This window comes from Corylus avellana, chromosome ca2 (genome assembly GCF_901000735.1).
Source record: "Corylus avellana chromosome ca2, CavTom2PMs-1.0".
NCBI lineage: Eukaryota > Viridiplantae > Streptophyta > Magnoliopsida > Fagales > Betulaceae > Corylus > Corylus avellana.
The window spans coordinates 6,905,583-6,932,598 of record NC_081542.1 but is presented as its reverse complement, the minus strand read 5'-3'; the positions used below and the strand labels follow the sequence as shown (position 1 = coordinate 6,932,598).

General features: G+C 34.9%; 2 protein-coding genes across 5 annotated transcripts in view; both read left to right on the top strand.

The window, feature by feature from the left end:
• Window positions 1–1,489: 1,489 nt before the first annotated feature.
• On the top strand, window positions 1,490–15,458 carry LOC132168861 (uncharacterized). Of its 2 annotated transcripts, XM_059579927.1 has the most exons (20): window positions 1,490–1,602; window positions 3,559–3,668; window positions 3,769–3,783; window positions 4,978–5,136; window positions 5,669–5,734; window positions 5,844–5,933; window positions 6,115–6,420; window positions 6,589–6,686; window positions 8,014–8,049; window positions 8,181–8,301; window positions 8,442–8,678; window positions 8,916–9,011; window positions 9,178–9,243; window positions 9,438–9,476; window positions 9,569–9,703; window positions 10,432–10,793; window positions 11,515–11,608; window positions 12,279–12,467; window positions 14,177–14,297; window positions 14,779–15,458. In XM_059579927.1, exons 2-19 carry the CDS (start codon window positions 3,570–3,572, stop codon window positions 14,273–14,275), a joined length of 2,307 nt encoding a protein of 768 aa, XP_059435910.1. In that variant the 5' UTR covers window positions 1,490–1,602; window positions 3,559–3,569; the 3' UTR covers window positions 14,276–14,297; window positions 14,779–15,458. The 2 variants fall into 2 exon arrangements, with proteins under 2 accessions (XP_059435910.1, XP_059435911.1); XM_059579928.1 differs by lacking the exon at window positions 3,769–3,783.
• Window positions 15,459–18,886: 3,428 nt separating this feature from the next.
• The window catches only part of LOC132170264 (phytyl ester synthase 1, chloroplastic), a 22,697-nt gene continuing 14,567 nt past the window's right edge, over window positions 18,887–27,016 (top strand). Inside the window, exons 1-6 of one of the 3 annotated variants that reach the window (XM_059581178.1) lie at window positions 18,940–19,048; window positions 19,988–20,039; window positions 21,279–21,334; window positions 22,046–22,204; window positions 22,320–22,424; window positions 24,483–24,589. In XM_059581178.1, coding sequence (XP_059437161.1) covers window positions 19,030–19,048; window positions 19,988–20,039; window positions 21,279–21,334; window positions 22,046–22,204; window positions 22,320–22,424; window positions 24,483–24,589 — 498 coding nt within the window. In that variant the 5' untranslated portion in view covers window positions 18,940–19,029. Of the gene's footprint in view, window positions 19,049–19,151; window positions 19,770–19,987; window positions 20,040–21,278; window positions 21,335–22,045; window positions 22,205–22,319; window positions 22,425–24,482; window positions 24,590–27,016 lie in introns of those variants that run through there. The other 2 variants (XM_059581177.1, XM_059581181.1) reach the window with 2 other exon arrangements.

The following is a 27,016-nucleotide window of genomic DNA, read 5'->3' as shown; positions in this document are numbered from 1 at the left end:
AAAGCTTTTAAGTCAAAAAAAGCTTTTGGGCAAAAGCTTCATTTTTGTAGTTTTGCCAAAAGTACGTTTTGATAATTTTTAAGCTTTTTGGACCCCTAAAAACGCTTTTAATTTTTTTTATCAAACGAGTACTTTTTTCTTCAAACTGACTTTTTGAGTGTTAAAAATATTTTTAGACCTCTCAAACACAATCTCAAACAGACTCTTAGTATAATGTTATACAACTGTTATGTAATTGGAATGTCATGGCATAACAATGAGTCTTTAGATCAACAAAAACTTGTAAAAAAGAAGAGGTATGATATGGGCTTAACTGAGCCCCACATCTAAGACCCAATTTTTACTTACGTGGTACAAAACTATATAAGAGTTGTGTCAAATGGTTCAAAATTAAAATTTCAAAAGAGAGACAAAAATCAAAACATATATCCACAAAAATTGGGTCTTAGATGAAACTTAGTTGAACCATTATTATATCTCAAAAAAGAATATTCATTAGCTGATTTTCACTGTTACATCATCTCAATTATATGACAGTTATATAACAGTATACTAAATAACATTTATTATTTAGTTATTATTGCCCTTCCAAAAGATAAAATTATAATAAAGATTTGTAATGCTACTTGAGAATATTGAGTAATATTTTTCATTGAGGTTTGTAAACTGTTATATAACTTGATGATGTAATAATGAAAATTAATTATTGAATCAACACTTAAAAAAAATAGATGATTTTCAGTGGCATGTCATTCTAGCAGTATGACAGTCATATAACATTCTATTAAATAACATTACTCTTATCTTTTTTATTTTAAAAAATGAAACACATGCATGAGCGAGTAAAATTCTATTCATCACCTCTCATCCACTTTATATATTTTAAAGCCTATGTGACGTGGCCATTTCAACTAAAATACTAATTTTTATGCACTAAATACTATAAAAAATTACATCAAGTAAACTTTGAAGAGATAAAAAAAATAATGACGATGATGTATAGCATTACTCGAGCATAACCACAGCAAAATTCCGAAGGTAAAAATCATTATAAATTTATATATTTACTCTTATGTAGAGCAGTACCTAAAGAAGGAGAAAAATTAGAAAAGAGCCAAAGATTCAGGGAATATACACAAATACCTGAAATACGTGGGGGCAAAATAGCGAAACTGACCTACTTTTATCCCTCCAAAAACCCAAACCACACTCGCACCCCACTCCAAACAAAACGCACTCGCTAAGGGACATTTTCGTAATTCAACACCCTCCTCATTGATTGCACGCCCTCCTCTTCGTTGCCCAATCCGGCCCCACCTAACAGACCGACGGCCAGCGAAGCGAGTACAGGAAAAATGCCCCACACCATCGAGTACAGCTGTGCCTCCCTTCCCATATGCATATCTGTTCATGCGAAATGACCCTTGTGACCTCGATTAAACCCAAAAAACCGAGTCAAAGGACTTCGCTATTTGCCACAATAAAATCGAAACCCACACAACTAATTTTTTTACTCTCGTTTATCTCCCTCTCTAATTTGGAACTTCGGCAGTGGGAGAAGAAAACAAGCTGAGAGAGCTTCAATTGTGTCACTGATTCAAGGTTAGGGTTTTGGTTTGTTTTCTAAGGATCTTTATATGTTTTATGTAGTTTTGTTTTTTTCTAGATTATGTATTTTTCTTTTTTTGATTTTGTATTTTTTGTTGGGGTTTTAGAATTACTGGGTTGGTTCATTATGCGTTGAAACCATAAATTTCATGATCCGATTACGTAATTGGGTGAGGATCAATGGGGTTTTTCCCGGGGTTTGCGGTGTTTGAAATCTTATACTGGGTCTTGTTTCTGTTTTTGTTTTCGATGGTGAATTAGGTGAGTCTTGGGCCATTGAGAAGTTTAGACTTGGAATGGTTTGATGGGTTTTGCGAGTGTGTTTGAGATAAGCAGCTTTGGGCTTTGTGGTGGCTGAGAGAAAATGTGGGGAAGATAGGGTGGAATTTTTGGGTGTTTAATTTTTTGTTCTTTGGCTGTGACAAATGTAGGGAATGAAGGAAGTTGAGATAGGCAAGTGAGAATGGATGGTTCATCTCAAATGAACCTAATAGAGCTAAATTTAAAAAATTATGAGTGTTTTTGGAACCGTGGAGCACCTTTTGCTTTCTCAGGCTGTTAGTGCTTTGTGTAATAATAATAAGCTTCTTTGGCTTGATAGTATCACCAGCATGACTCATGCTTGGCTATGCATGAATGGAGCTAGAGTTGGGTAACTATCAGTATCATTGGGATTTTGGAGCTGATCCTTTTGTTTCCTAAGGTCATCTCTTTCGGTATATGTATATATTAAATGTGAAGGAATGCTGTCTGTTTCACTTGAAAGTCTTTCCAGCGCGCTGCGCGACTCATGCTCTCATGAAGGCTTGTCTTGGTCCCATATGCGTGTACTTCTTTTGGTGGATCAAAGTATAGGATGCGATTAGGTTAATGATGGTAGTTGCTTTTTTTATGAATTGGTACTTGATTTTAAAGTTGCTTTCTTAAAAAAAAACAATTGTTTTAGGTTGGGTGGAATTTGAGATTAGGCCAAGGAATGCCAGGAGGAAGTGGTAGGATGGGTTAGGTTGTTAAATCCATCACACACACTATTTAGAAACTTCAATCAACCTGATAAATGTCACAACTTAACAATCCAAGGTATTAGCAGCGCTTCGACATTTTACAAGATTTTACCACACACATTGCTTGTTTTTATATGCACATATAATACATTATCCTCATTATTCCCCCCTCTCCCGTTCTTCTCCTTTTCCTCGTGGATTGCACTTCTATGAGATTGTAGCTTCTTGTGAGGCCTACTTTTTTTTTTCTTTTTTCTTTTGATGAATTTTCTTTCAAAGAAAAAGAAGTTATGCAGTGAGAGATTGGGCCTCAATTTCCTTCTAAGGCAAACAGTACATTATTTCATAAAAGTTACCATTTTAGGATATGAATAAAAGAAAATCACTGCGTAAATATTCGTTCATGTTTGACAAGTAACAATGCGAGTGGGGTCATGCTAGACTTGGGTATTGTTGGTCCATCTCAGCTTGAATATCACCTATTTGTATCCGGTGGGCACTGGCCTAGTTTGCCCTTGCCCATATTCATAATGTCAATTATGGTTGTACAATTTTTATTCTTTATTTTTTTATTTTTTATATATATATATTTTAAATTTTGAATGTGATCGTGGTATTGTATTCTTATTATCAATCTTCTAAAATTATAATTTTACCTGTTTTGCATGGAAAGTTGGGAAATGTAGAACTTTCTGCTCTTGGTGTTGTATTTTTCAAATTGGTGTAAATTATTAACCACTGAATCTTAAATGAAAAGGCAAAGAAAATGCTTATAGTTAGTGTTTTATAAAAGACCAGAATGCCAACTTTGGTATTATATTGTGGGAACCAAGGGCGTATGATAGCACTGACTTACCAGTTTTGAAGAAATCATTGGTGATTAACTTAAGATATTTGTGGTTTCATTATTTCTGATTTATTTGTTAATAATATAAATATGTTCCAGTGGTTTCTGAAATGCACCGTGTGGGTAGTGCGGGCAACACAAACAGTTCTACTCGCCCTCGTAAGGAGAAGAGGTTAACATACGTGTTGAATGATGCAGATGACAGAAAGGTGAATTACTTTTTTTCTTTTCTTTTTTATGAAACTCACAGCTTTAAGATTTTATTTTTTACTTTTGCCTAAAAGAGACACCTTCATTCTTTTGTCTCAGGCCATTAAAAGGAAGGTAAGTACTCGACTGGAGATATTTTTTCTTTCTTCCTTTTCAGTACACTGTGTTTACTATATTGCTCACTGAGGCCCTAATTTACCAATTTCAATAGTTTACTTATCAAAAAAAACTATATTGCTATTTTTTTGGTTAGAGATCTGTCATTATCATCGTGATGCTGTGATTTTCTGTTGGTTGGTTTTTCTTTGCTTTATCATGATTCAATGATGCCATGCTTCTCCTGATTTTAACTGAGTTCCTGTGATCCAAATAAAAAAAAGATTCTGTTGTAGTGTCCCCACCAAATACATTGAAGGTTTTCCTCATTATCATTGTTTCACTTCCTCAATTATCCAATTCAACTTAAACGTGATATATCATTCCTTGTTCAAGCAACCTATGATCATGTGTATTAGCAAGCGTGTTCCCATAGCTGGGGCCCAACAGAATTGTAAATCATTGATGACTGGCAAGGTTAATTTGGTTTTGCATATAACCACCTGTATATCTATATATCCATAATAAACATGAGTTCTGCTGAATTGTTGAAAATTTTGCTATCCTTTTGTTGTTTGTGTTTAGATGCGTTTATTATATATTTTCCATGGATTCGTGACAATTCTAATCGTTTAATTGTTCAAATTTTTAATTTTATTTTGTTTCCTTGTTCAAGGTTTGAAAGCACAAAATCCTTTCTGCAGGGAAATGCGTTTGAGCCCTTCATTTGGTTGGCATAGGCGTCATAGTTTTTTTTTTGTTTTTTTTGTTTTTTTTGCATTATACAAAAAATGGTGTGTGTTGCTTAAGCTTGGACACCAACAGTCATGCAATTATTAGAGTACATTCTGCCTTAAACTTTAGCTTTGCAATTTTGCTTTCTGTGATGAAGGTGATAAAAATCAGTCATTAGTCACTAATTTGTTTTTTCACTTGAAAGAAGTATGACTATCTCCTTTTCATGTTGGAAGGTCATTTGAAACTTAAACGTCTCCCACAGTTTAATTGTGGAAGTGTCAGATCCATAACCTAAGCGGCACCCCAGTACATTTGGAACTCATCCATGTGTTCCCCCCCTCCCCCCACCTTCCTTCCCTCTTTGTGGAGCTTTTATTGAATTCTCAGAGGAAATTTAGGGTAATAACATTACTACTGTTGATGGGGTTATAAATTCTCATATTACTGCGTTTTGCAATGTTTCTCTGTCTGCAGCATTCTGCAGGCGTAAATTGTATTGCTGTCTTGAAATCATCAGGAGCTGATGGGCGTGATTACCTCTTCACTGGGAGCCGTGATGGCACGCTTAAAAGATGGGCTTTGAATGAAGATGCATCTACCTGCTCTACTACTTTTGAGTCTCATGTGGATTGGGTACTGTTTATCTCTCTCCATTCTGTTGCCCTTATTTTTTCACGTATCATTAGTTACTAAAAGAGATAATTGGATGCTTCAATTTTGACAGTTGTCATTTGGTAATGTTGCAACTTCAGTTATTCTTTTAAGCTTATTACTCGGTTGGGGTTGAGAAGGAGCCAATTTAAGTTATTTTTCTCCAGCTGAATTCCAGTATAGTTATTGCTGTTAGAGTTGAGCTTCCACACTAAAATAAAGGAGGGGAAAAAGAATAAAAGAGTATTAAACATGTTTAATGTCTTATGTTTTGTTAGATATTTTTGGGCTCTTGTATCTCTATTATTATCTCTTCAGCCCAGCTAATGTGGGAAAAGGGAAAAGAAATAGTGTTAGACGTCAAATGTTGATATCTTCGTTTGTATAATGTGTTTAAATATTAAGATTTATAATTCTTCTATCTTTATAAGATATTAGCTCGTGATACTGCTTCTGCTGTATTGCATGTACAATTTATAATTGAGTATATGGGGGAATGCCGCTGGTTGTGCAGGTTAATGATGCTGTCCTTGCAGGTGATAATACGCTTGTTTCCTGTTCCTCAGATACCACCCTTAAGGTTTGTTAATTTTGATCATTGTTGTTAGTTCTGTACTCTGCAATATCTTTGGTTGTGGTATTGTTGACTGACATGATTGTGTGTTATAATACTTGTTGTCATAAACCAGACATGGAACTGTTTGTCTGATGGAACGTGTACGAGGACTCTCCGTCAACACTCTGACTATGTTACTTGCCTTGCTGCCGCAGAAAAAAATGTAATTTCTTGTCAAATTTTGTGTGGGCCTTATTAAGAGCATGTATGAAAGGTTCCTGTCAGTGCATCCTACTATGTATATCATTTTCTAATTCAATATGATAGCAGAAATTGTGCTCGAGGCATATTATAAATTCCATGAAAGTCATTTTCTGATCCTTTTATAGTGTCATGCATTTTAGAGCAATATTGTTGCCTCTGGGGGCCTTGGAGGGGAGGTTTTCGTATGGGATCTAGAAGCTGCACTTGTTCCAGTCTCAAAGTCAGGTGATGCAATGGAAGATGATTGTTCAAATGGTGTCAATGGATCAGGGAACTCCCTACCGATTACAAGTTTACGTACTATAAGCTCAAGCAACAGCATTTCTGCGCACACAAGTCAGTCCCATGGATATGTTCCAATTGCTGCCAAAGGCCATAAGGAGTCAGTTTATGCATTAGCAATGAATGATAGTGGAACACTTCTTGTCTCTGGTGGAACTGAGAAGGTATATTCTGATATTTATGGTAACTGTTATACCTCTGTTATATTTCTGTATTACCTATGAAATTATTTGAGGTGGCTGTATATTCTGATATTTATGGTTGAATCGACTCTGATAACTTTTATCATCATATAAGGTATAGATTGTCTCATTTTCTTATTTTTTCTCTAGGTTGTTCGTGTTTGGGACCCAAGAACTGGTTCAAAGACTATGAAACTACGAGGGCATACGGATAACATTAGGACTTTGCTTCTGGATTCTACTGGCAGGTACATTTGATTGGGTCTGCATTTTTTTCCTTGATTTATACACCAAAGTTATGTTTGTAAAATTTTTAATATTTTTTTAGCTCTAGGTTCAATTTAGGAATTTCACAATTCAATATCTGTAACAGGTGATAGGATCATGGGAATTATATTTGAATAAGACTGAAAACAATTTGACCCATTTCCTCCAATTGCATTCATTTGACTTGAATAGTTCTATATCTCAAATTTAATGTCATGTTATGAAATGTTCTCAGAAACTTGAATAATTGGAGGGAGTCTGATTTTTAATTTGTTCATAGAGCTTGTCATGTATACTTGTTAAATGTGATAACATCTGAGGGGAGTATTTGAAAAAGATAACATGACCGCTAGAATGTCTATTGATAGGTATTTCAGCATGTGCTAGAGAGGAAGTGAGTTTTACAATTTCCCTATTCTATAGAAAAGAAGTGCAGAAGTCAGACCTATGTAAGATAATAGTATCTTACAGTTAGGGATACTGTTCAGTGGATGTGCTCAACCAAAATGTTTGAATAGGTCAGTATTAGTGAAAGGAAGGATGAGAGCATGTCTATTTGTTATAAAGAAATTGGTGGAATCTAGGGGAAGCTTCATATCTGTTATTGTTCCTTGGACTACCCTGCTTTAGTTTTTATAAAAACATTTGGTGGATCTGCTCAGTCTGCTAATGATTGTACGCGGACACTTCAACAGTTAGCAGATATATTTGCAGTTTCGTAAAATGGTGTTGCTTTATAATTTTTTTTTTTTCTTATGTTTGGGTTGATGGTAGTTTCTGTCAAAATTCCATTCTTGATGATTGATGTGTGCCAGGAAATGTTATGGAAATTGGGTTAACTGATATACTATGGAATGTCTAACCATTATCATAAATCTTCAGTGTGCAAAATGACCAGCATGATCCTTTTTCCTTGTTTTGGGTAAAAATTCGAATCCCATCCCTACCTTTGTTTTAGATACTATGCTTACACTGGGTTTGGCTGAAATATTTCAGTTGGGGCTCTTGCTTTTCTTGAAACCTTGTTAATTGGTTGTTTGAATTTGGGCTATCAGTTGCCAAGTTTTCAGTGGATATATGGGTTGCCTTTTTTCTTCTTCTTCTTTTAATTTGTCAAAATCAACAATCCTTCCATGCAAATTTGCTTTCATACCACCTCACATACACAAGACATACTTAGGCCAACCATCTTTATGGTAACCATTCTGGTTGGGTGTTTCACCTATGCCGTATTCATGTGTACTGTATTTTATAATATTTTTTGTTCGTGCAAATTAGTGATGGTTTTTGTAAACTTCATTCTTGCAGACTTTGCTTATCAGGATCTTCGGACTCTATGATCAGGTAGATATCTGACAACTTTCTTCTTCTGTAAAATAACAATGCATCATATGTAAGCATACAGACGTGTATGTGCATAATATCAGCACTTGTCCTTTGGTCATAGTTAACCAATTTACCACCTCTCTTTATAGACTCTGGGATCTTGGCCAGCAGCGCTGTGTGCATTCGTATGCTGTGCATACAGATTCTGTTTGGGCACTTGCCAGCACTCCAACATTTAGTCATGTTTATAGTGGTGGGAGAGACCTTTCTGTGAGTACAGTTTTCTTGTATAAAATAATTAATTTTTCTTATTACGCTCTATTGTCTAGCTTTTTTTTTTTTTTGAATGTCTCTTTCTATTTAGCTTTCATGCTCATCTTTTTGATGCCCAATTCTGTTTATACCCTCAGTTGTACTTGACAGACTTGGCGACAAGAGAGAGTCTTTTGCTTTGCACAGGGGAACACCCTATTCTGCAATTGGCTTTGCATGACGATAGTATATGGGCTGCAACTACTGATTCTACTGTTAATAGATGGCCTGCTGAAGGATGCAACCCTCAGAAGGTCTTTCAAAGAGGTGGTTCTTTCTTAGCTGGGAACTTATCCTTTTCGCGGGCGAGGGTTTCCTTAGAGGGATCTACCCCTGTGAGTAATGCTTCTTTCTGTTTCTTCATAATTTGTATTGATTTGATGATGCTATTGCATGTCTTAGGTCGATGACATGTGTCATTATTGGATGCTGGTAAATCAGCATTCTGGAGTTTTTGTTTCTTGTTGGTCTTTTTAATTCTTGAGTTTGTTTCTTTTGGATGTTTGCATTTTGGGGATTGAGCTTAGTGTTCTGACTCATTGAGGTACTGGTCTTTTGGCATTGTTGTGTAGGTTCCTGTTTACAAAGAACCGACGATTACCATACCTGGAACTCCTGGAATAGTACAGCATGAAATTTTGAATAATAGAAGGCATGTGTTGACTAAGGTAATCATGATGCTTCCCTCATATTTTACCATGATAAAAATCATTTTGTTATTTGTAATCTTTAGTTTTGTTTTAATAAGATTGGATTATTAGTTGCCAAAAAAAATCTTTAGTTTTGATGCCCCTCAAAATGAGACCTCATAAAATCTAAATCTCTCATTAACAGGATACTGCTGGTTCAGTCAAGCTGTGGGAGATCACCAGGGGCATTGTGGTTGAGGATTATGGAAAGGTTACACTAGTTCTTTTTTTATGTACTTGTATTGTATCTGACTAGAATGATATGATTGTTCACATGGCACTAATGCCTGTTTTTGTAAGGGCCCGGGTTATTTCTTGCAATATATTTTCATATATTAGTAAGTTTATAAATTTCATTTTGGGAGAACCCCATAATCATTCATGCTTTTATTGTCAATATTCCAGGTGTCATTTGAGGAAAAAAAGGAAGAGCTATTTGAGATGGTATGATTTCTCTAATATAGCTATATGAGAGACTTTGTGGTTTCACTCCGACAATTCTGATTATTTTCATTATGATCTTCTTACTGCTTCAGGTAAGCATTCCTGCATGGTTCACAGTGGATACCAGGCTTGGAAGTTTATCTATCCATTTGGACACCCCGCAATGCTTTTCGGCTGAGATGTACTCAGCTGACCTTAACATTGTGGGGAAACCCGAGGATGATAAGGTATACACATTTAAATTACAAGCTCTTACTGTTGCTTTATTTATTTATTATTTATTTTTAGGGTACTTTATTTGAATGGATTTGTCCTCCCTTCTCACTTCTTTTGTTTTCCTCTTTCCTCTCTCTCTCTTTTTTTTTTTTTTTCCTGGGGCCAGTTTGGGGATATGCTATATGTCTTGTATTCTAGATTGATGTCATTCTTGTATTGATATTATTTGTTCTTTGTGGATATTCAACTTTGCACCAAATGTTGGTACATTACAGGTTGAAATATGTGATCATTTTCCCTTTTCGACTTGATAAAAAAATGTTTACATACTTATTTCTTTTTGGCTTTATTCTGTTGAATATTTATTCAGTTTTGTTTCCTCTGAGAGAATGAAATTGTTGTCTTATATCTTTGTGAATATATTGCTTCTTTTGAAAGAACCCTATAAACCAGTAAGATCGTTAAATAGTCTCAAAAATTTAAAAGTTCTTAAGTTTGGTCATAACACTCTGACACCATGTATAAGTTGCTGAGTGTTACGATCCTCTGGTTTCCCAAACCATTCTAGTTGTTCTACATATGTAGAGGATTTCTCTTTATATAACCATCAATGATAAGAAATTAAGATGACCATCAATAGTAAGAAATTAAAAGCAAGTTTCAGAATCAACCTCTACTTGAAGCTTTCTTTCTGTACATTTTCATGAAATCTTTGTTTGCATGGCTGGTATTTTTGCAGGTTAATCTAGCTCGAGAAACTCTTAAAGGACTCTTGGCTCATTGGTTGGCGAAAAGAAAGCAAAGATTTGGAACGCTGCCTTCCGCCAATGGCGATGTGTTACCTGGGAAGGATATTAGCCATAGAAGTATTGTGCATTCAAGAATTGAGGCTGATTCTAATGCCGACAATGATGCCATGGTGTATCCTCCATTCGAATTTTCTACTGTTTCCCCTCCTTCCATTATAACTGAGGGCTCCCATGGAGGTCCATGGAGAAAGAAAATTACCGATTTAGATGGAACTGAAGATGAGAAAGACTTTCCTTTCTGGTGTCTGGATTGTGTGTTAAATAATCGCCTACCTCCCAGAGAAAATACCAAGTAACTGTCTAACTTTCAATACATTTGTTTTTTGGTTGTAGAACTGCCTTTTCTAGTTCCTGTTGTGTGTTTGACAGTTGCTGGTGCTTTCTGTTTTTTTTTGATAAGTAATGTGATATAAAACTGGGAAATAAGTTTTTCTGTTGGGTATTAAAACTGGGAAATAAGTCACTATCTGTTAACATGTTTCCAATGTATATGCTTACTTATGTCCATGTTTTCTGCATGAAGCACTTGACTCTAGCATACTGTTCTGCTAGAATCAAATAAAACTATTATGAAACTATGATTCTTGTATATGCTTGAGAAGTTAATAAAAGATTTGCTGCCTTATTGTCTTGAGGATTCTGTTGGTTTGTCTCCTTGAGGCTGCAATTTCTTATTATTCTTTGGATAGGTTTTGGGTGGTCTTGCTGTATCGTTTGGGTTTCTTGCTCGTTTGAATCCTCTTGTGTATATTGCCTGTGTACTTAGGGGCATCTTATGCTTTTTAATAATATAAACTTCATTACTTATTAAAAATAAAATAAAATTGGAAGATGTTTTCAAATTCTTGTTTAGCTGGATTTAAAAGAAAAGGGAAAAAAATGGTCTGTTGAATTCTTTTTTGCAGGTAGAATCTCATTCTGCTGAAAGAGTGCAATGATTGTACATGTCTTTCGAGTATTATTTGCCAACGAAAGCAATTTTTCACCCAACAACTTGTTTTACCATTTTGCAGGTGCAGTTTTTATTTACATCCATGTGAAGGTTCCGCTGTCCAGATCCTGACACAAGGGAAACTAAGTGCACCTCGTATATTGAGGATTCAAAAGGTGAGTTTTTTGGTTTTCTTTTTAGTGAACAGACAAATGTTTTCACATTATTTTTATGATTAAATTACCTTTGTCTGAAGAAAATGTTCTATTTTGATTTTTGATGACATACTGAATTATTGGCAACTAAATACTGTGTTTCATCTGCAATAGAAAAATACAGATCCTTTTGTATCAGTGAAGCAAACACACTGTGGGGCTGATAAAAATCCGAACTCCCATCATTAATCCACTTTTTATAATATAAAGATGACATGTGAATCAGTTATAATTCCCTTCTTTAACATATGAACTGTGAATGCGAAGACGAGATGCGAGAAAGCGGAAATTAACTAGCACGTCATTTTCTGTGTATTATAATGGGTGCCTTGCTATCTTCAATTTAAGAGACAAGCTTTCTGTGATGAAATGTTGGTATGACAAGCCTTCTGTAGAAAGGTAAAATTTTATGGCTGTGTTCTGGTGGGTATGGCTCTACACATGCACATTCTCATATAATCATATGCATTGGTTTGACTTGTATCGTCAGAATGTGAGTGACTTTCATTGATTGGAGAAAATATCAACTTTCTTGCTTCAGATCAATGTTATGTTATATTAAAGTGCTTCTTCTGCATGGTTTGGAAGAATCAAGTATGAATAATGCAGATCTTTTGCTTTGTTGACGTAGGTCATTAATTATGTCCTAGAAAAGATGGTCCTTGACAAACCCTTGGATGGTGGAAATCCGGATGGAGCATTTGCTCCTGGACTTGGAGGGCAGTTACCGCACTCAGTAGTTGGAGATGGATCTTTTCGGTCTGGATTGAAGGCTTGGCAGAAGCTTAAACCTTCAATAGAGATATTGTGCAACAATCAGGCAAGCGGATTTACTCCTTGGATATATAGTTTGAATAGATGAACTTTTTGATGAGATTCTGGTATATAAACCATGAATTTATGGTGCTGGAAATGTTTAATAAAATTAGAATGTGTGAGAGAAATATAGAAATGATAAAGAAAATAACTTAATAAATCTTGTTCTGGAAATTTTGTACTCCTTCCCACTAAGATGTCCTCTTTGAAGTTAGAATGACATTATATAAATCATGCTTTCACTTGTTGAATTTCATTTTTCCAACTTTGCCCTCTATGTTTGTTGCTATTCAATGTGGGAAGGGAGGAAAGTTAAATTTGTCGCCCAGGGATCATTGGAGAAAGTGAGGTATTTCTGTGGAATTGAAGTAGGCAAATATTTATGGACAGTTTTGAAAGTAACAAGAAAATCTAAGTGGAATTGAAGTATCTTGTGGTTGATGTTGAGCAAATCTGATGCTCAACTTTGATCCTCTGTCCATACTTGACATGTACAAATGATGCATGAGTTGTCTGAATCTTGATATTACTTGGTTCTATAGCATATTGACATATATTTTATTTTGGCTACTGGTTTAGTTAGGTATCTAACATGTTGATTAGCCTTGGCATGTTCTTCAAGATTGTGCCAATTTCAAAGATTCAAAATGCCTTCAAACTTGTCAAGGCAGTTTCGGTTTTAGGATTAATGAGGGGTTGAACTATTGGAACCTCTTTCGATACTTGAAATTTGCTGCTTTTGATGGTAGTCATCTAAATCTACAAAATCTCTATGACCATGCTCCGAACTGTGTATATGGACAAACTACTAATTTTGTGTTTTCAGAAACTATTGAATAGTAAGTGTCACTGTGATCATACAGGGCATTATTCTCATAAAAGAATCTTTCACCTTCATATTTTCTTCTACATTGAAGATATTGAATATCTATAGCTGTTATTTCTTCTATATAGAGAATAACTTTTATGGGGACTTGGCACAAATCAAGTCATTTGTGCCTGCCATTGAGAGGATGACAAATCAACATGGAACAACAACAAAAGTGAGTGTTGTAGAAACACCAAATCTATCTCTTATTTACAAAATTCAAAATTCAAAAAAACCAAGAAATAAAGAACAAATCAAAAGAGAAAGATAAAAGATTTGGTGTTTTCACAACACTCACTTTTGTTGTTTCATGTTATATGTCATCCTCGTAATATTGGGCACAAAAGACTTGGTTTGTGCCAAGTCCTTATAAAAGTTATTCTCTCTATGTATTGTTTGATTTTCAATTTGTTGTTGTTTGTCTCCTGAACTAAATGCTGGAGTACTGAATGAAATATGGACCGGCTTAAACTAAAATTTATTAGAAACTAGCAATCTAATATATTACAATATTTCACTCTCCAATTTCCTTTATTTTATTTTATTTTTATAATTTTTTCTATGTTATAAAGTCTAGGAATTGATTTCCAATGCTTAAGCTACACAGTATGCAATCAGAATCTGACTGTCTTCTTTTAGAGTTAAATTGAAGTCTTCAGGAACCAAAGTTGATAGCTCAACTTTGAGACTCCTTGAGAGCTCATATATTGGTTGAAGAAAGAGCTCAATGCATTATGAACAGCTTGATTTGATTGATGCCAAGTTTAAATGAATGGAGTTGCTTTCAGTATTCTCATGTGGCAGCTTTGGTGCGCATTTAGAAAAACTATTTTGCTTTTTTCCAGGTCTTGTCCCCAGACATGAGCTTAGCCACAGTACGAGCTTATATATGGAAGAAATCTGACGACCTTATTCTCAATTATAGAGTGGTCCAGCCCAGGTGACTCATATGACATCCAGGAGGAGGTGTGTGCTAACCTAATTTTACTATCAACTTGTTTGTTTTTTTGGTGTCTCTCTGAACTATCTTCCAATTCCATATTTGTTGCATATACAAAATAAGTGATGATTTATGGCATGTGGAAAACATTTTCCTGCAAAACTATCTTAGGAATTCAAAAGTGGAGGAGGTGGATTTTGGTATTGATATATATAAAGGTTTTTTTTTTTTTTTTTTTTTTTTGGGTCCAAAAAAGGTTGTCACTTGATTTAAGTTCTGATGAACAAGTTTGAATGTGTTTACATTTTGATTAGAACAAGACAAAAATTAACTTCACACTTTTTTAGAACAAGGTCTTCTTATCTCCTCTTCCCCCCCTGTTCCCCCCACCCACACACACACCCAAAAAAAGGGGGAGGGGAGGGGGGTGGAATCTTAATCTCACTCTATCACGAAAAACAGTCAGTGATCCAATCATGTCTTAGCAATTTCAATTAATATTTGCAGGTGATCTTGTGCTTGTGTAAAATACTGGGAATATAATTCTTCACGGGTGCTTACGGTGATCGAAGTATTATCAGGTTTGTAAATTTGGAAAACCAATTGGTTGCTGAGTATAGCTGCATTCTCCAAATGCGAGGATAAGTTTCCGGTTTGCAGTTTCATAGTTGAACAGATGATGGTATTATTTGTCTAGCCAGCAGGCAAACTTTCAGTGGATGTTGCAAAGTGTTATAATGGAGCAGAGTCTGCATGCAGCAATATAGGGGTTTTTTGACTCGAACAGAATTAAGTAAAGTGTTCCTTGGGACTTTTCTGAGGAGCTAAATTTAGGGATATTATGATGTCGAAAGATTTGTAGATCTGTAGTTTGGTCACATACCTAGTCATAGAAACAATGTTGTGAAGGCTATTTTTTTTTTTTTTTTTAAAAAAAATTTTTCTTTTTGGAAATAAAACATTTTCAATGTCTCATATTAGTTAGTTCTTTGAGTTATATTTCTAGATATATTTTTTACCCCATTGCACTGTTCTCTTATGTAATTTGTTCATGCAAAGGTACTACTAGTAAATGACATTCCATGGCTGCAGAAAATGGGTTAGAAAGCCAATGGTTCCAAGGCTGGTGTGCTGTGTTAATGGCATTCTTCTAATTTCCCTGTTTATAACATGAGAAATTGATGTAATTTATGTATTCCATAAATGCTGCCAGAGGTGCTTAAAGTTCTTGGTACACTGCCATGTGCGTGCCTTGCCCCATGGATCACATTATTGCAAGAGGAGACTATTGAGAGTGATCAATAGTGGCTTTCATCCAACCACTTGGGACTAGTCGAATTTGTTGACAATCTCTCAAGATTATCATAGTCCACCCATATGGCATGGAAAAAGTTGAAAAAGTTATTAGACTCCTCTAAGCAAGGTTTAGACCATATGGCATGGAAAAAGTTGAAAAAGTTATGAGACTCCTCTAAGCAAGGTTTAGACGTAATGAGACTATAGCTTCTTGTCCTTTTGTATAATCTCACTCTTTGACAATATATATAGCTTCTTGTCCTTTTGGTTTTAAAAATAAGAAGGAAGAACACCCTTTCCCACTAAACGTCAGAAGAAAGAGTTGCGAGTTGTGACGTGGAAATTGAAAGGTCACAGCTGCTCTGTTTTATTTATTTATTTATATCCATTTGGCTCTTGTAGATGTTTTAAAGCCCAATTATTTGCTTCACTCACCAAAGACTATGATACATAGCACGTGGCATGCCAAGCACGCCGGTGCAAATTTTTTTTTTTTTTTTAATTAAAAAAAATGCTGTGTGCTGTTTTGCTTCACTCCTCACCAAATGTCAATGTCATTTTCGCTTTTTCTATGCCGACATGACATTGCCCTTAAAAACAATTTAATTTAATTTAGTTTATTATTCATTTATATATATATCCATTCACCGCACGGCATTAACTTAATAACCATAGAAAAGTTCAAATCACAGGCTTTGGGCAATACACTTTTTTTTATTAGGATCAAGAAGATCCCAAGAAGATCCCAAGTCCATGATTTTTTAGTCAATCTTGTAATAGTTGCGTCTCACTTTCATTATTCATATATTTCTTTTAATCTTTTCACATCGCTTACTGCCGACTATTTTTGACACGGTCTATAAATTGGTTACAAATTTAATAAAAAATTAGCGAATTATGATTTTGTATTGTATAATTGGGTTCGGATCAATTTAGGTCGACCCAACCTGTTTAATAAACATATTAGTCTTGGGTCAACTTGCTTGTGACTTACATAATTCATACATAATTCATATAAATCAAATTAGAGATTTTTTTTTTTTTTTTTTTTTAAACACCCCTAAAAGGCTAAAATTCATATATTATTATTATTATTATTATTATTTTCATTTAAATTTATATACATGTTGAAATGGGTCAAACGCCGTATTTAGGTGAATCCGATACGATTTGTTTATTAAATGGGTTATTCGGGTCAAGTTGTATTGGGTCAACCCAAATAGACATGTATATTAAAAACGATTTATACAAATTATGTTGTGTCACCCACTAATTTAAATAGGTCTGGTCGTACTCAAGCTTACTCATATGATATTGACCCATCAATCATCATTATTATTTTCGAGTTAACTCATGGAATTGACCCGCAACCATTCTTACTAGATATACATATGGTCATACACAAAGGAACATCAAGATCCCAGACCCACCCACGATCTTTTTGTCTTTAATAGTAGTCAAACTTGTCATAGACTCATTGTTGTTGCTCAGTTTCATTATTTACATTTTTTCTTGCCTTCTTAGCAAAATTTACTAGAAAAAAAAAAATTAGTATATCTAACGGCATATATCGTACCATATTATAGAAGACGTACTTCACATTATGTACACGGTTCGATACACTTACTTTAAATCATGATCATAAATAAATATTATTTATTTCATTTTAAATGAAAATGATCATATTTCTTACAAATTGATTATATTAAGAAGGCAAGTATGTGAGATTTATTACGCAAATCCAAATTCATAGCAATACGAGAAACACTCCCAATAAAAAGGGTGAGAATAGGCTACACCATATTTTATTCACATCATTCAAAAATTGGTCATGTTGATGCAAGGATCACCAGTGACCTAAAGCCACATTTTAAGGAGAATATCTTCTCTACAAAACAAAGATGAGGTTATTAAAAGGCTTGCTGGTTTGGAGACCGAAGAGACTCCTTCGCCCAAGTCAATAAAGGCCCTCACCGAGAAAGAGTAAAGCTAATCAAGCTGACATGAAAGGGAGTCACAATGCGTTGTATGTGGGCGTGGAGAGGGTGTGAGTTTTCTTGGAGTTGTTGCTTGGTTGATGGAGGGCCTCACCCTCTATGTATATGAGCCAGTCCCAAAGGCTCAGAGGCCTTTCTGCAGGGCTTGGTTCTATCATGGTCTTGACATCATTGATATGTACATTTTTTGAGGTTTCCTTGAACTTTCTTAACAAGCGAGCCTTAGAGGCCTGTCGATATATAAACCACGAGAATTTGAATTTGTGTTATAGGTCTATAAGTATTTGAGCCCTCTAAGTTTCATGCAATTCTTACAAAAATAGGGTGCAACTTATGAAATGGGGACACATTATTTTAAAAAATAATTTTTTTTTTTTTTTTTTAAATTAATGTGTAGCATTTCACTTTAGTAGAGTTGAGTAGACGAGGTGTCCCACATCGTTAAAGCAATGCTTTACATCTCTTTTACTTAATCGTGTAGAATACGGCCACATCCTTTTATTGCTTGTTGAGTTGGCTTTCACTCCTTTCTTGGAGGAGGAATTCTTCCAACTTTTCAAACTGCGATAGAGACTTGATACTTTGGCCATTGATTGGTATTCTAATCAATTTTGGACCGTTTGACCGCCTCAAATGAGTTTTCTAAAAGGCGGCAATTGCGGATGTGGATGCTAACTTTTAGATATTTGCATTTCAATTTTTATTATGCCGTTATTCGTCGGTGTTTTTTTTTTAGCTTTTTTTTAGTATAAAAAAAAAAACGTAAACATAACATAAAAAACTGGCCCTTACCAAATCCAAAACGATGTCACCAAATGATGTTATTATGGTGGATTAATTAATCATATCTGGGTACCTAAAACTGTTATCTACGTCCACCTACGCAATTTGCTGTTCATCAAATTCCTAAAAATTTTTATTCACGCAATACAGCATAAATGCAGACTTTTATCTTTTGGGATCACGATTTACCATAATTATTTGTTTAAATTACTAACAATTTAGATAATACATGCGAGAAAATATACATGAAACCCATTTGTTCGAATAGTTGGCCGGTCAAACAACATTTTGGATAGATAAGTCCATATAAAATCTCTTACAACCTACCAATCAAATCAAATTGCTAGCAATTTGAAAAACTAGGAGAATTCAATCAGGATTTAGAGTAATTATCTGTCGGACAACTCATTTGAAAAAAGATACATAAAACCCATTTGTCCCAGTAATTGGCCTGGCAATTCAACATTTATTTGGGCACATATAGAATCTCTCTCTCAATATAGTAATCAAATTGCTAGCAAGTTTGGAAAGTAGGAGAATTCAATCCTATCTTTTGAGCTCCAAACCCGGCGGCTAGTTCAAAACTGCGTTGGCCAAGAAGCTATGTCACGTATGTGGCCAATGCTCGATCAGAGAAAGCACAAATGGACAAGAAGGCACATCTCTCTGTCTCTGCCAAGAAATGCTCAGACCCACATGCGGTAACTCACTTGCACTGCCTAGCTAAATTCCAAAACCCAACTCTTCTAGAACTTTATTTTCATTCATATTTACTTTCTTATTTATTGCCTGAATTTAGTTCTTGCCCATTAATGTTATACACATTTAATGTGGCATAATTTGTTTCCTTTTGGACACTACTAAGTTGAGAGTGATTCAGTTAACCAAAAATTTATAGTTTATTTAAGGTGGGCTGAAGTGATTTTTCTTGAAAAGAGCTGAGTTTTTTTCGGCTGGTGAATCTTGAAACAGGGTCTAACTGTGCTGTGCTACTTGTAGTGGCCATGGCATCAGTTATTGGTTTCCGGGTGTTGTCCTTTTTTGCGAGAAACTTGGAGAATAAGTGTCTGAGTCGAGTGCAAGTGAGGAGTTTAGGTGGTGCTGATTCGTCGGTGTTGTCCTCAGATTCAGTTGTGGTGAATGGAGCTTCTATAGGTAGGGAGAGAGAGGGAGCTGGGACTCTAATTGAACAAGGAAATGGGCGGTTGAGGACTAAAGTTGAGGAGAAGAAGAGAGTAGAAGATAATGTTTTGGAAACTTTGGAGCCGTTGTGGGATGATGGGTATGGGACTGAGACTGTGAGAGATTACTTTGATATGGCCAAGGATATTATTAAGCCTGATGGGGGGCCACCGCGGTGGTTCTGTCCTGTTTCTTGCGGAAGTCCTTTGAAGGATTCTCCGGTTCTTCTGTTTTTGGCTGGTAATGGATGGCTGATTAATTCAGAGATGGTTTTTGATTTTGTTGAGTTCTTTGTGTTTAAGAGATACTTGTGGATAGATTTTGAGGAACATGTTTCTTAAGTTTTCAGTAAATGATTTTTTTTGTTTGGTGGGTTGAATCTTATAGAGATATAGGTGTCGATTTTTGAAATTTTACATTGAAGGAAGCTAATGGTTTTTTGGTATTGATGCATGCAGGAATGGATGGTACTGGGTTGGGACTTGTTTTGCACCATAAAGCTCTTGGGAAGTAAGTTATATTAACCTTATCTCTATGGTAAATGTGAATGCTTCTATGGTTGTTTGGTTTGACTCCTTGTAAATTGATTATATTAAATGGTGACAATAATTGCTATTTTAAACTTTCTTAGCCAGTAATTTGAAATGCATTCCCTTCGCATAGCAAACCTGGGAAATTTATTGGTCTTTTCTGAAATGATGATCCTATTCCATTTTGAAATAACCTAATCTCATTTTCTAGTTTATGGGGTTGTTTACTGTTACAGTTCATTTTTGAAAGGTTTAGCTTTTAAATCTCCACCCATTTCCCTTAGGGAATTGAAGAGAAATCTTTCTCGAAGTTTCTTTTTTCTCATGAGAGTAGTAATTTACAACCACCCATTTTTTTTATCATCTTCCATGGTTTTGAAAGAAAGCTCCAACCATTTTCTTGTGACAGTTAAACCCTAGGAGATTCAAACTAAAGATTGAATGGAGACCAATAGACTTGTTCGCAATCAGGCATGGTAGACAGCTCAACCCTATCTCGTAGCTAGTGTTAAGTCTCTTAAGATTGTTCCCATTTTGTGCAGATTAAGTTCTTTTTGTTTGTCATAAAAAAAAAGAAAAAAAGAAGAAATTGAACTAGTACAATAGGTGTCAATCTTATGCCAATGGTCTGTAGCCCAAATGTCATTTACACCGATTATTACGTAATGGGGTGGTGGAGAGAGTTCGCGAATTCTAATCCAAGTATGCATGAGTTAGCCAAGCCAAAAGAAAAAAAAATGTCAATCTTCTAGGGTCAGGTTCTAGTTAAAAGTTTAAAATTTTGATAGAAAACGGGAGAGAATTTTCAAGTTAAAAGTTTAAAATTTTGAATCAATGGTGTGGCATTCCAACAAGATTGGACTTGGGGTTGATACAACACTTCAAAAAAAAAAAAAAACAAGAGCTGTTTTTTACCACCACGTCTGTCTAGTTGTATGACAATTTACTAAATAGCATTACTCATGTTAAAATAGAAACAAAAGGGAAATTCGTATGCTTGTGCTACAATGCTGTCCCCTTCTTTTTTTTTTTTTTTTTTTAATTCCTGTGTTGTATGTCCACCGTGTGTTTGTCTTCAGTAATCATTATAGAAAGTTATCTTTTCCTATGAGTTTCTTCTCCTGATGAGGATAATATAAAGCTACTTGAATTCGTGTTTTAGTGGGGTGGTTTTTGGACTAGTTATGAGCAACAGTTTCTAATGCACTTCGCAATGCAGGGCATTTGAAGTTCGGTGTTTGCATATTCCTGTTCATGATCGAACACCATTTGAAGGTATTAATTATATATATATATATATATGAATTGAATAATAAATAACATCCAATTGATATGAAATTTGGCATACACTATAAGCATTGAGAGAACAAGTGATCTACAAAGTATTGATCTAATATAAAATTATTAAGAGTGTTAGTTTACCAAAAGTTGTTACTTAATAATTTTATATTAGATCAATACTTTGTAGATCACTTGTTCTCTCAATGCTTATAGTGTATGCCAAATTTCATATCAATTGGATGTTTTTTATTATTCAATTCATAACTTCATTTCATTTAGTGTATTTTCAAAACAGAAAAAAATTAAAATTTTGAACATTTATTAAAATGGAATAACATTAACCAAAAGTTACACTAGATGTAACTTGAAATTAACCATATATATAGATATATTTGTTTGTTTATCGATATCAAAATTTCTTTTTAAAGCTTTTTATGAAGTTCAATAGTGTTAGGTCCATAGTTGTATTTACAAATTCAATAGACAACAACACATGTATGATCTCTTGCCAAACCAAATTAGGGTTGCATCTCCCTAGTCAATCGATTATTTTCTACTGTAGATTTTTTATAGTACTATGCTTTAGTAGATCATTTCAGAAATTTATTTTATGGTGATTAATAGTTTCTCCACGAAGAATGTGTCGTATCCTTTGATTCATATTGTATCAAAATTTATAGTTCATTCAAATTTAATTTTGTGAAGGACTGGTGAAACTTGTTGAAGAAACTGTCAGGCTTGAGCATGCTACATCTCCAAATAAGCCGATTTATTTGGTGGGCGATTCCTTTGGAGGATGCCTAGCACTTGCCATTGCTTCTCGTAATCCTACCATTGACCTAGTTCTTATATTGTCCAATCCAGGTTAGATTCCTGATATGTGGTTCAGTTTTTTAAACATAGTAATCTTGGTATGTTTCCAGTTGATGATTAATTGTGATCCCCTGAGAAAGTCTGACATTTTGACATTTCATTTTAGCAACATCATTTGGCAGGTCTCAGCTACAACCCCTGTTCCCAATCTTGGAGGCTGTGCCTGATGGACTACATAGTGCAGTTCCCTATCTTCTTAGCTCAATCATGGGTACTGATCTCTTGCCTTCATGTCTAATTGTCACATACTTTCAACATGTGCAAAAATTGGATAATCATTGCTATTTAACAGATTTCGGTGTCTTCAATTGAATATCACATACTAATCATCTGTTACTATGGTCTATGATTTGACTCAGTGCTGCTATCGTGAGCATAGATGCTTGATGAGATATCAATTATTTTTCATCTTCCTGCTATCATGATCTTGAAAACTTAAATGTCTTAATCTGTCTCAGCATTCTTAACTCTGAATGGATCTTGAAACTGGTCTATAAGTCAACTAAAAAATCATGTTTGATCCTTACTTCCCTAATCCTTTGAATGGGTGGCAAATGCTCGTTTAGCTAGTGAATTTGCAGCCATGTTTTAGAACATAAAATATAATACTTGGTGGAAAATTTTAGACATACCTCCAGTTTTTTTTTGTTCAAGCTTGCTTTTGATTCAATACAAAAAAAATCCTAACCAAAATCTTAAAAATTCTAGCTAGAGAGAGGTATCTTCTAACTTATGCCTTTTTGCCTGTATTGATGGAATACAAACGCTCTTTATTTATAGGATAGGTTAGGGACCCTCAATTTACTTTCTTTATTCCTCCCATCAAGGAATAAAAATTTGATTCCAATTAAAAATTCATAAATAAGTTCCTTATTTGGAATAAATTACCAAATACCTTTAATTTAATTAAACCATACTAAATACATGTGGCATATGGGTCACACCTTAACTTTTTGGGAAACTTTCTTACATTCTCCCACTTAGTCCACATGACACATGGCACATGATTACTTTATGGTGTTAGGTACTTCAATATTGCTTTAACTTTATTTATTCCAACTTATTCATGGAATACTCCCACTCATGTAAGGAATACTACACGTGAATCATGGCCTTAAAACTAAGGCTATTAATTTTTGACACGACTCGCAAACCCAATATAAAATTATAGAGTTAGGGTTTGGCATAAACAGGTTGACCCACTTGCCCCGTTTATGAAATTATATATATATAATAAATACATGTTGAAACAGGTCAAACGGGTCATGTTTGGGTCGAAATAGGTCAAACAGGTTAAACATGTCGCGTTTTGGTCTAAATGGGTCAAATGGGTTGACTTGTTTGTGGCTTGTTTATTAAACAGGTCAAGCGGGTCGTGTTAGAGTTTAATGATCTAACTTGTTTAACTAAACTGGTCGTGTTCGGGTTTACCCTTATCGGGTTGACGGGTTGACTTGAACTTGACTCGCCAACCTGTTTTGCTAGCCCTACTTAGGGAAAAATTGCAAAAGCGATGAAAGTTCAGAAGAATTAAGTGAAATTTTCCCTTTAATTTGTTTCTAACAAGAAGTTGCAACTTGCTAGCCTTACTTACAGGTGAGAGGTTACTCAAATGGGGTTATAAGGGTGAGGTTAAGTGTTGTTTCAGCCATTCTCAACTGGAAACTCGTGATCATATTTTCTTTGAATGCAGCTTTAGTTCGAGAGTTTGGAAATATTGCATGATTCGTTGTAGAATTGATATGCCTCCTGTGATTTGGGATGAGCTTGTGCAGCTTGGATGCAATAAGTGGGGAAAGAACTCTCTTAAGTGCTTGATATGTCAATTGGTTATTGGTTCTGTTGTTTATAATCTCTGGCGTACTAGAAATGAACTTAGACATGATGGTGTTCCAAAAACTGAAGAGCAGCTACTGAAGCAGATTTTCTGGGAAATCAGGGCTAGAATTGCTGTAAAAAGAGGTTTTCCTAGAACTAGGGACAACCTTTTGTTGTGTTCATTGTGGAACTTGCCTTCTGCCATCCTCTGTAATGTTGGCTTGTAGTGTAGTTGCTGGTTTGTAGGTTTTTGTTTTCCCCTGTTTTTGCTTTGTAAGGGGTTGTATTTGTGTTTTAGTGTTGCTCTGTTTTGAGCTTTGGTTTTAATGAAATGCTTATTCATCAAAAAAACAAAAAAAAGTTGCAACTTGCAGTCCCAAATTTATTTTGATTTGTGATATCAAGAGAAAAAATCAATGACATACCTTTTTCTATTTTTATGACAATTCAGGTGATCCAATGAAGATGGCAATGGTCAACATCGAAAGCAGGCTTCCACCTAGACAAAGATTTGAACAGTTGTCCCACGGACTCACTGCATTGCTTCCATACCTTTCTGTAAGGAATGCTTGCATTAATCTTGCTTTTCCGTGTTTAATAGGTTATTTTCTGTTCTTCTGCTTAAAATTTCCATCTTATTCACTAGTTTTGCATATTTTTTTACTATTTTTCTGTTTTGGTTTAGTTGTGGGGCTTTTTGTTGCCACGTATGGGAGTCTTTTTTTCTGAGAACTTATGGAAGTTTCTGTGATGATTTGCTGACTTATGGCTACAAAAATCTTGTATTTTCTGTACTAGTTTATTTTTCTCTTTGCTTAATTATAAATCATTACGAGATATTTTTTGTAAAAAAAGTAGGTTTATAAAAAAAAGGGAAAAAAAAAAAAAACATTTTACCCCTCCAGTGTTTAAAAATTGGCAATGTACCCCAGCCAAGTTTCTAAAATTTTCAATGAAGCTACTATGTTAATAATTTATGTTTTTTCTTACGGAAATTATTGAAAATACGTAATTGCCCCAATGTTTTTTATTTTTTATTTTTATTTTTTAAAAGAAACAAAAAACCAAAAAAAAAAAAGGGGTGGCCGTAGCCAACCATGGACAATTTGGGGGTGGCTTGGCCACGCCCATCTGGCTGGATTGTGGGTGGAGAGCCACCCCAAATGGTTTGGGGTGGTTTGGTCACTCCCAAAGGTCAAATGGGGGTGGCCAAAACTACCCCCTGAGCCACTCCCACAGCCCATTGGGGTGGTTCGGCCACCTCCAAAGGGCCAAATGGGAGTGGTGGAAACCACCCCCACACCGAGCCACCCCCACGTCCTATGGAGATGGTTCGGCCATCTCCAAAGGGCCGCTATGGACACCCTCTTTTTTATTTTATTTTATTTTTTTTAAATGGGGCATTTTTGGAATTCAAACACTTGTACATGGGGCAATTTTGGAAAGTTTTGCACCGAAAAACTCACGTGCGGCGCACTTGAGCCATTTCCCATCAAATAAGACAACAATGGCTAACAGACTGGCTTAATTGAAAATTTTAGAAACTTGGTTGGGCTACATTGCTAATTTTTAAACATTTGAGGTAAGATTGAAAAAGAGGTGAAGCTTCAGAGGGGTAAAATGTATTTTTCCCAAAAAATACCTTTTATAGGTTCACACTTGACAAATCACCATTTATTGGGGAAATAGTCTTATGAAGGTATTGATTCCTAATTAATAATTATCCACAATTTTAAAATATTGTGATGTGATGCATTCATTTTGATTTGATGCGTCTCACTCGCATCAATAAAACTGTTCTAGTTTTGATCTCCTATATTGTAGATTTTAGCATTGCTAATAAACATACTAGGTTACAATTACAAAAAAGATGGTGGGTGGTGAATTTTGTTTTGTTTAGTCTAAGGTGATTCCTCATCCCTTTTTGTCATGTCTCAAAACCCAAACGGGCATAATGTATGCTAAAACATCAAGGCTCTGTTTGTTAATGTGTTTTGGAGGGTATTTTTTGTTTTTAGTTTGAAAAAATGTTTTGATATGACATAAATGTAAAAGTTGTTTATGTGTTTTTAGGAGTGTTTTGCGTTTGGATTGTCTACTAAAATTTTAGTTTTGAGAAGAGAAAACAAAAGACAACAAATTTTTTAACAAATGGAGCCTATCATCCTTTTAGTAACTTTTCTAAATATTGTATTAACATAATCAATGTAATATGCAACTTATGCCTTTAAATTTCTTTTAAGATATGAATCAAAGGCTCTATAAATAAACCTTAGCAACCTCAGGCTATTAAAAGCAACTTATCCATTTGTATATAAGCCATAAATGTAAAGTACGATTTATTATAAATATTTAAATCCTTTCGAGATATATTCCCTTATTAGCAGAATATAGGTCCAACACATTAAGCGTATGTACTCCAAATCCAATCTTCCATTAGAACAAACAACTAATATAACAAGCTACTAAATAAAGCTCCAAATTAATTATTATTCATCGAGAGTTAACCATACTACATGGAGTATCTCCAAACTATTTGTTTTTCATCAATCAGTTAGGCAATAGCTAATAATAAACCTCAACTCAAGGGACACCTGCTAGCTTTGACTCTGAAAAGTAATAAGAATAAGTATGAGTGAGCCAACGCCTTGTAGGTGGTATAGATGATGAGGTTTAGGAAAATGTAAGTTTCATGATCAAAATCATTTAGGACATAGAGTAATTGAAACAAGGCAACATTTGTTTTTTGACAAGTATTGGGCCTAAGGGGAGGGGAAAGAAAAGATTTAAGTGACTTCTACTTTATAAAGTGTGGTCCCAACTGATTGGCTATTGCCTAATTGATTGATTGAAACAAGGCGACATTAGATTAACATTTTATGAACTTCTTAAGATGTATTATGAGCCAATCTCCAAACCAAATTTATAATAAAATTTTATGGATGTGGGGGAGGGGGGGTGGATGGAGGGGGATGTGGAGGTGGG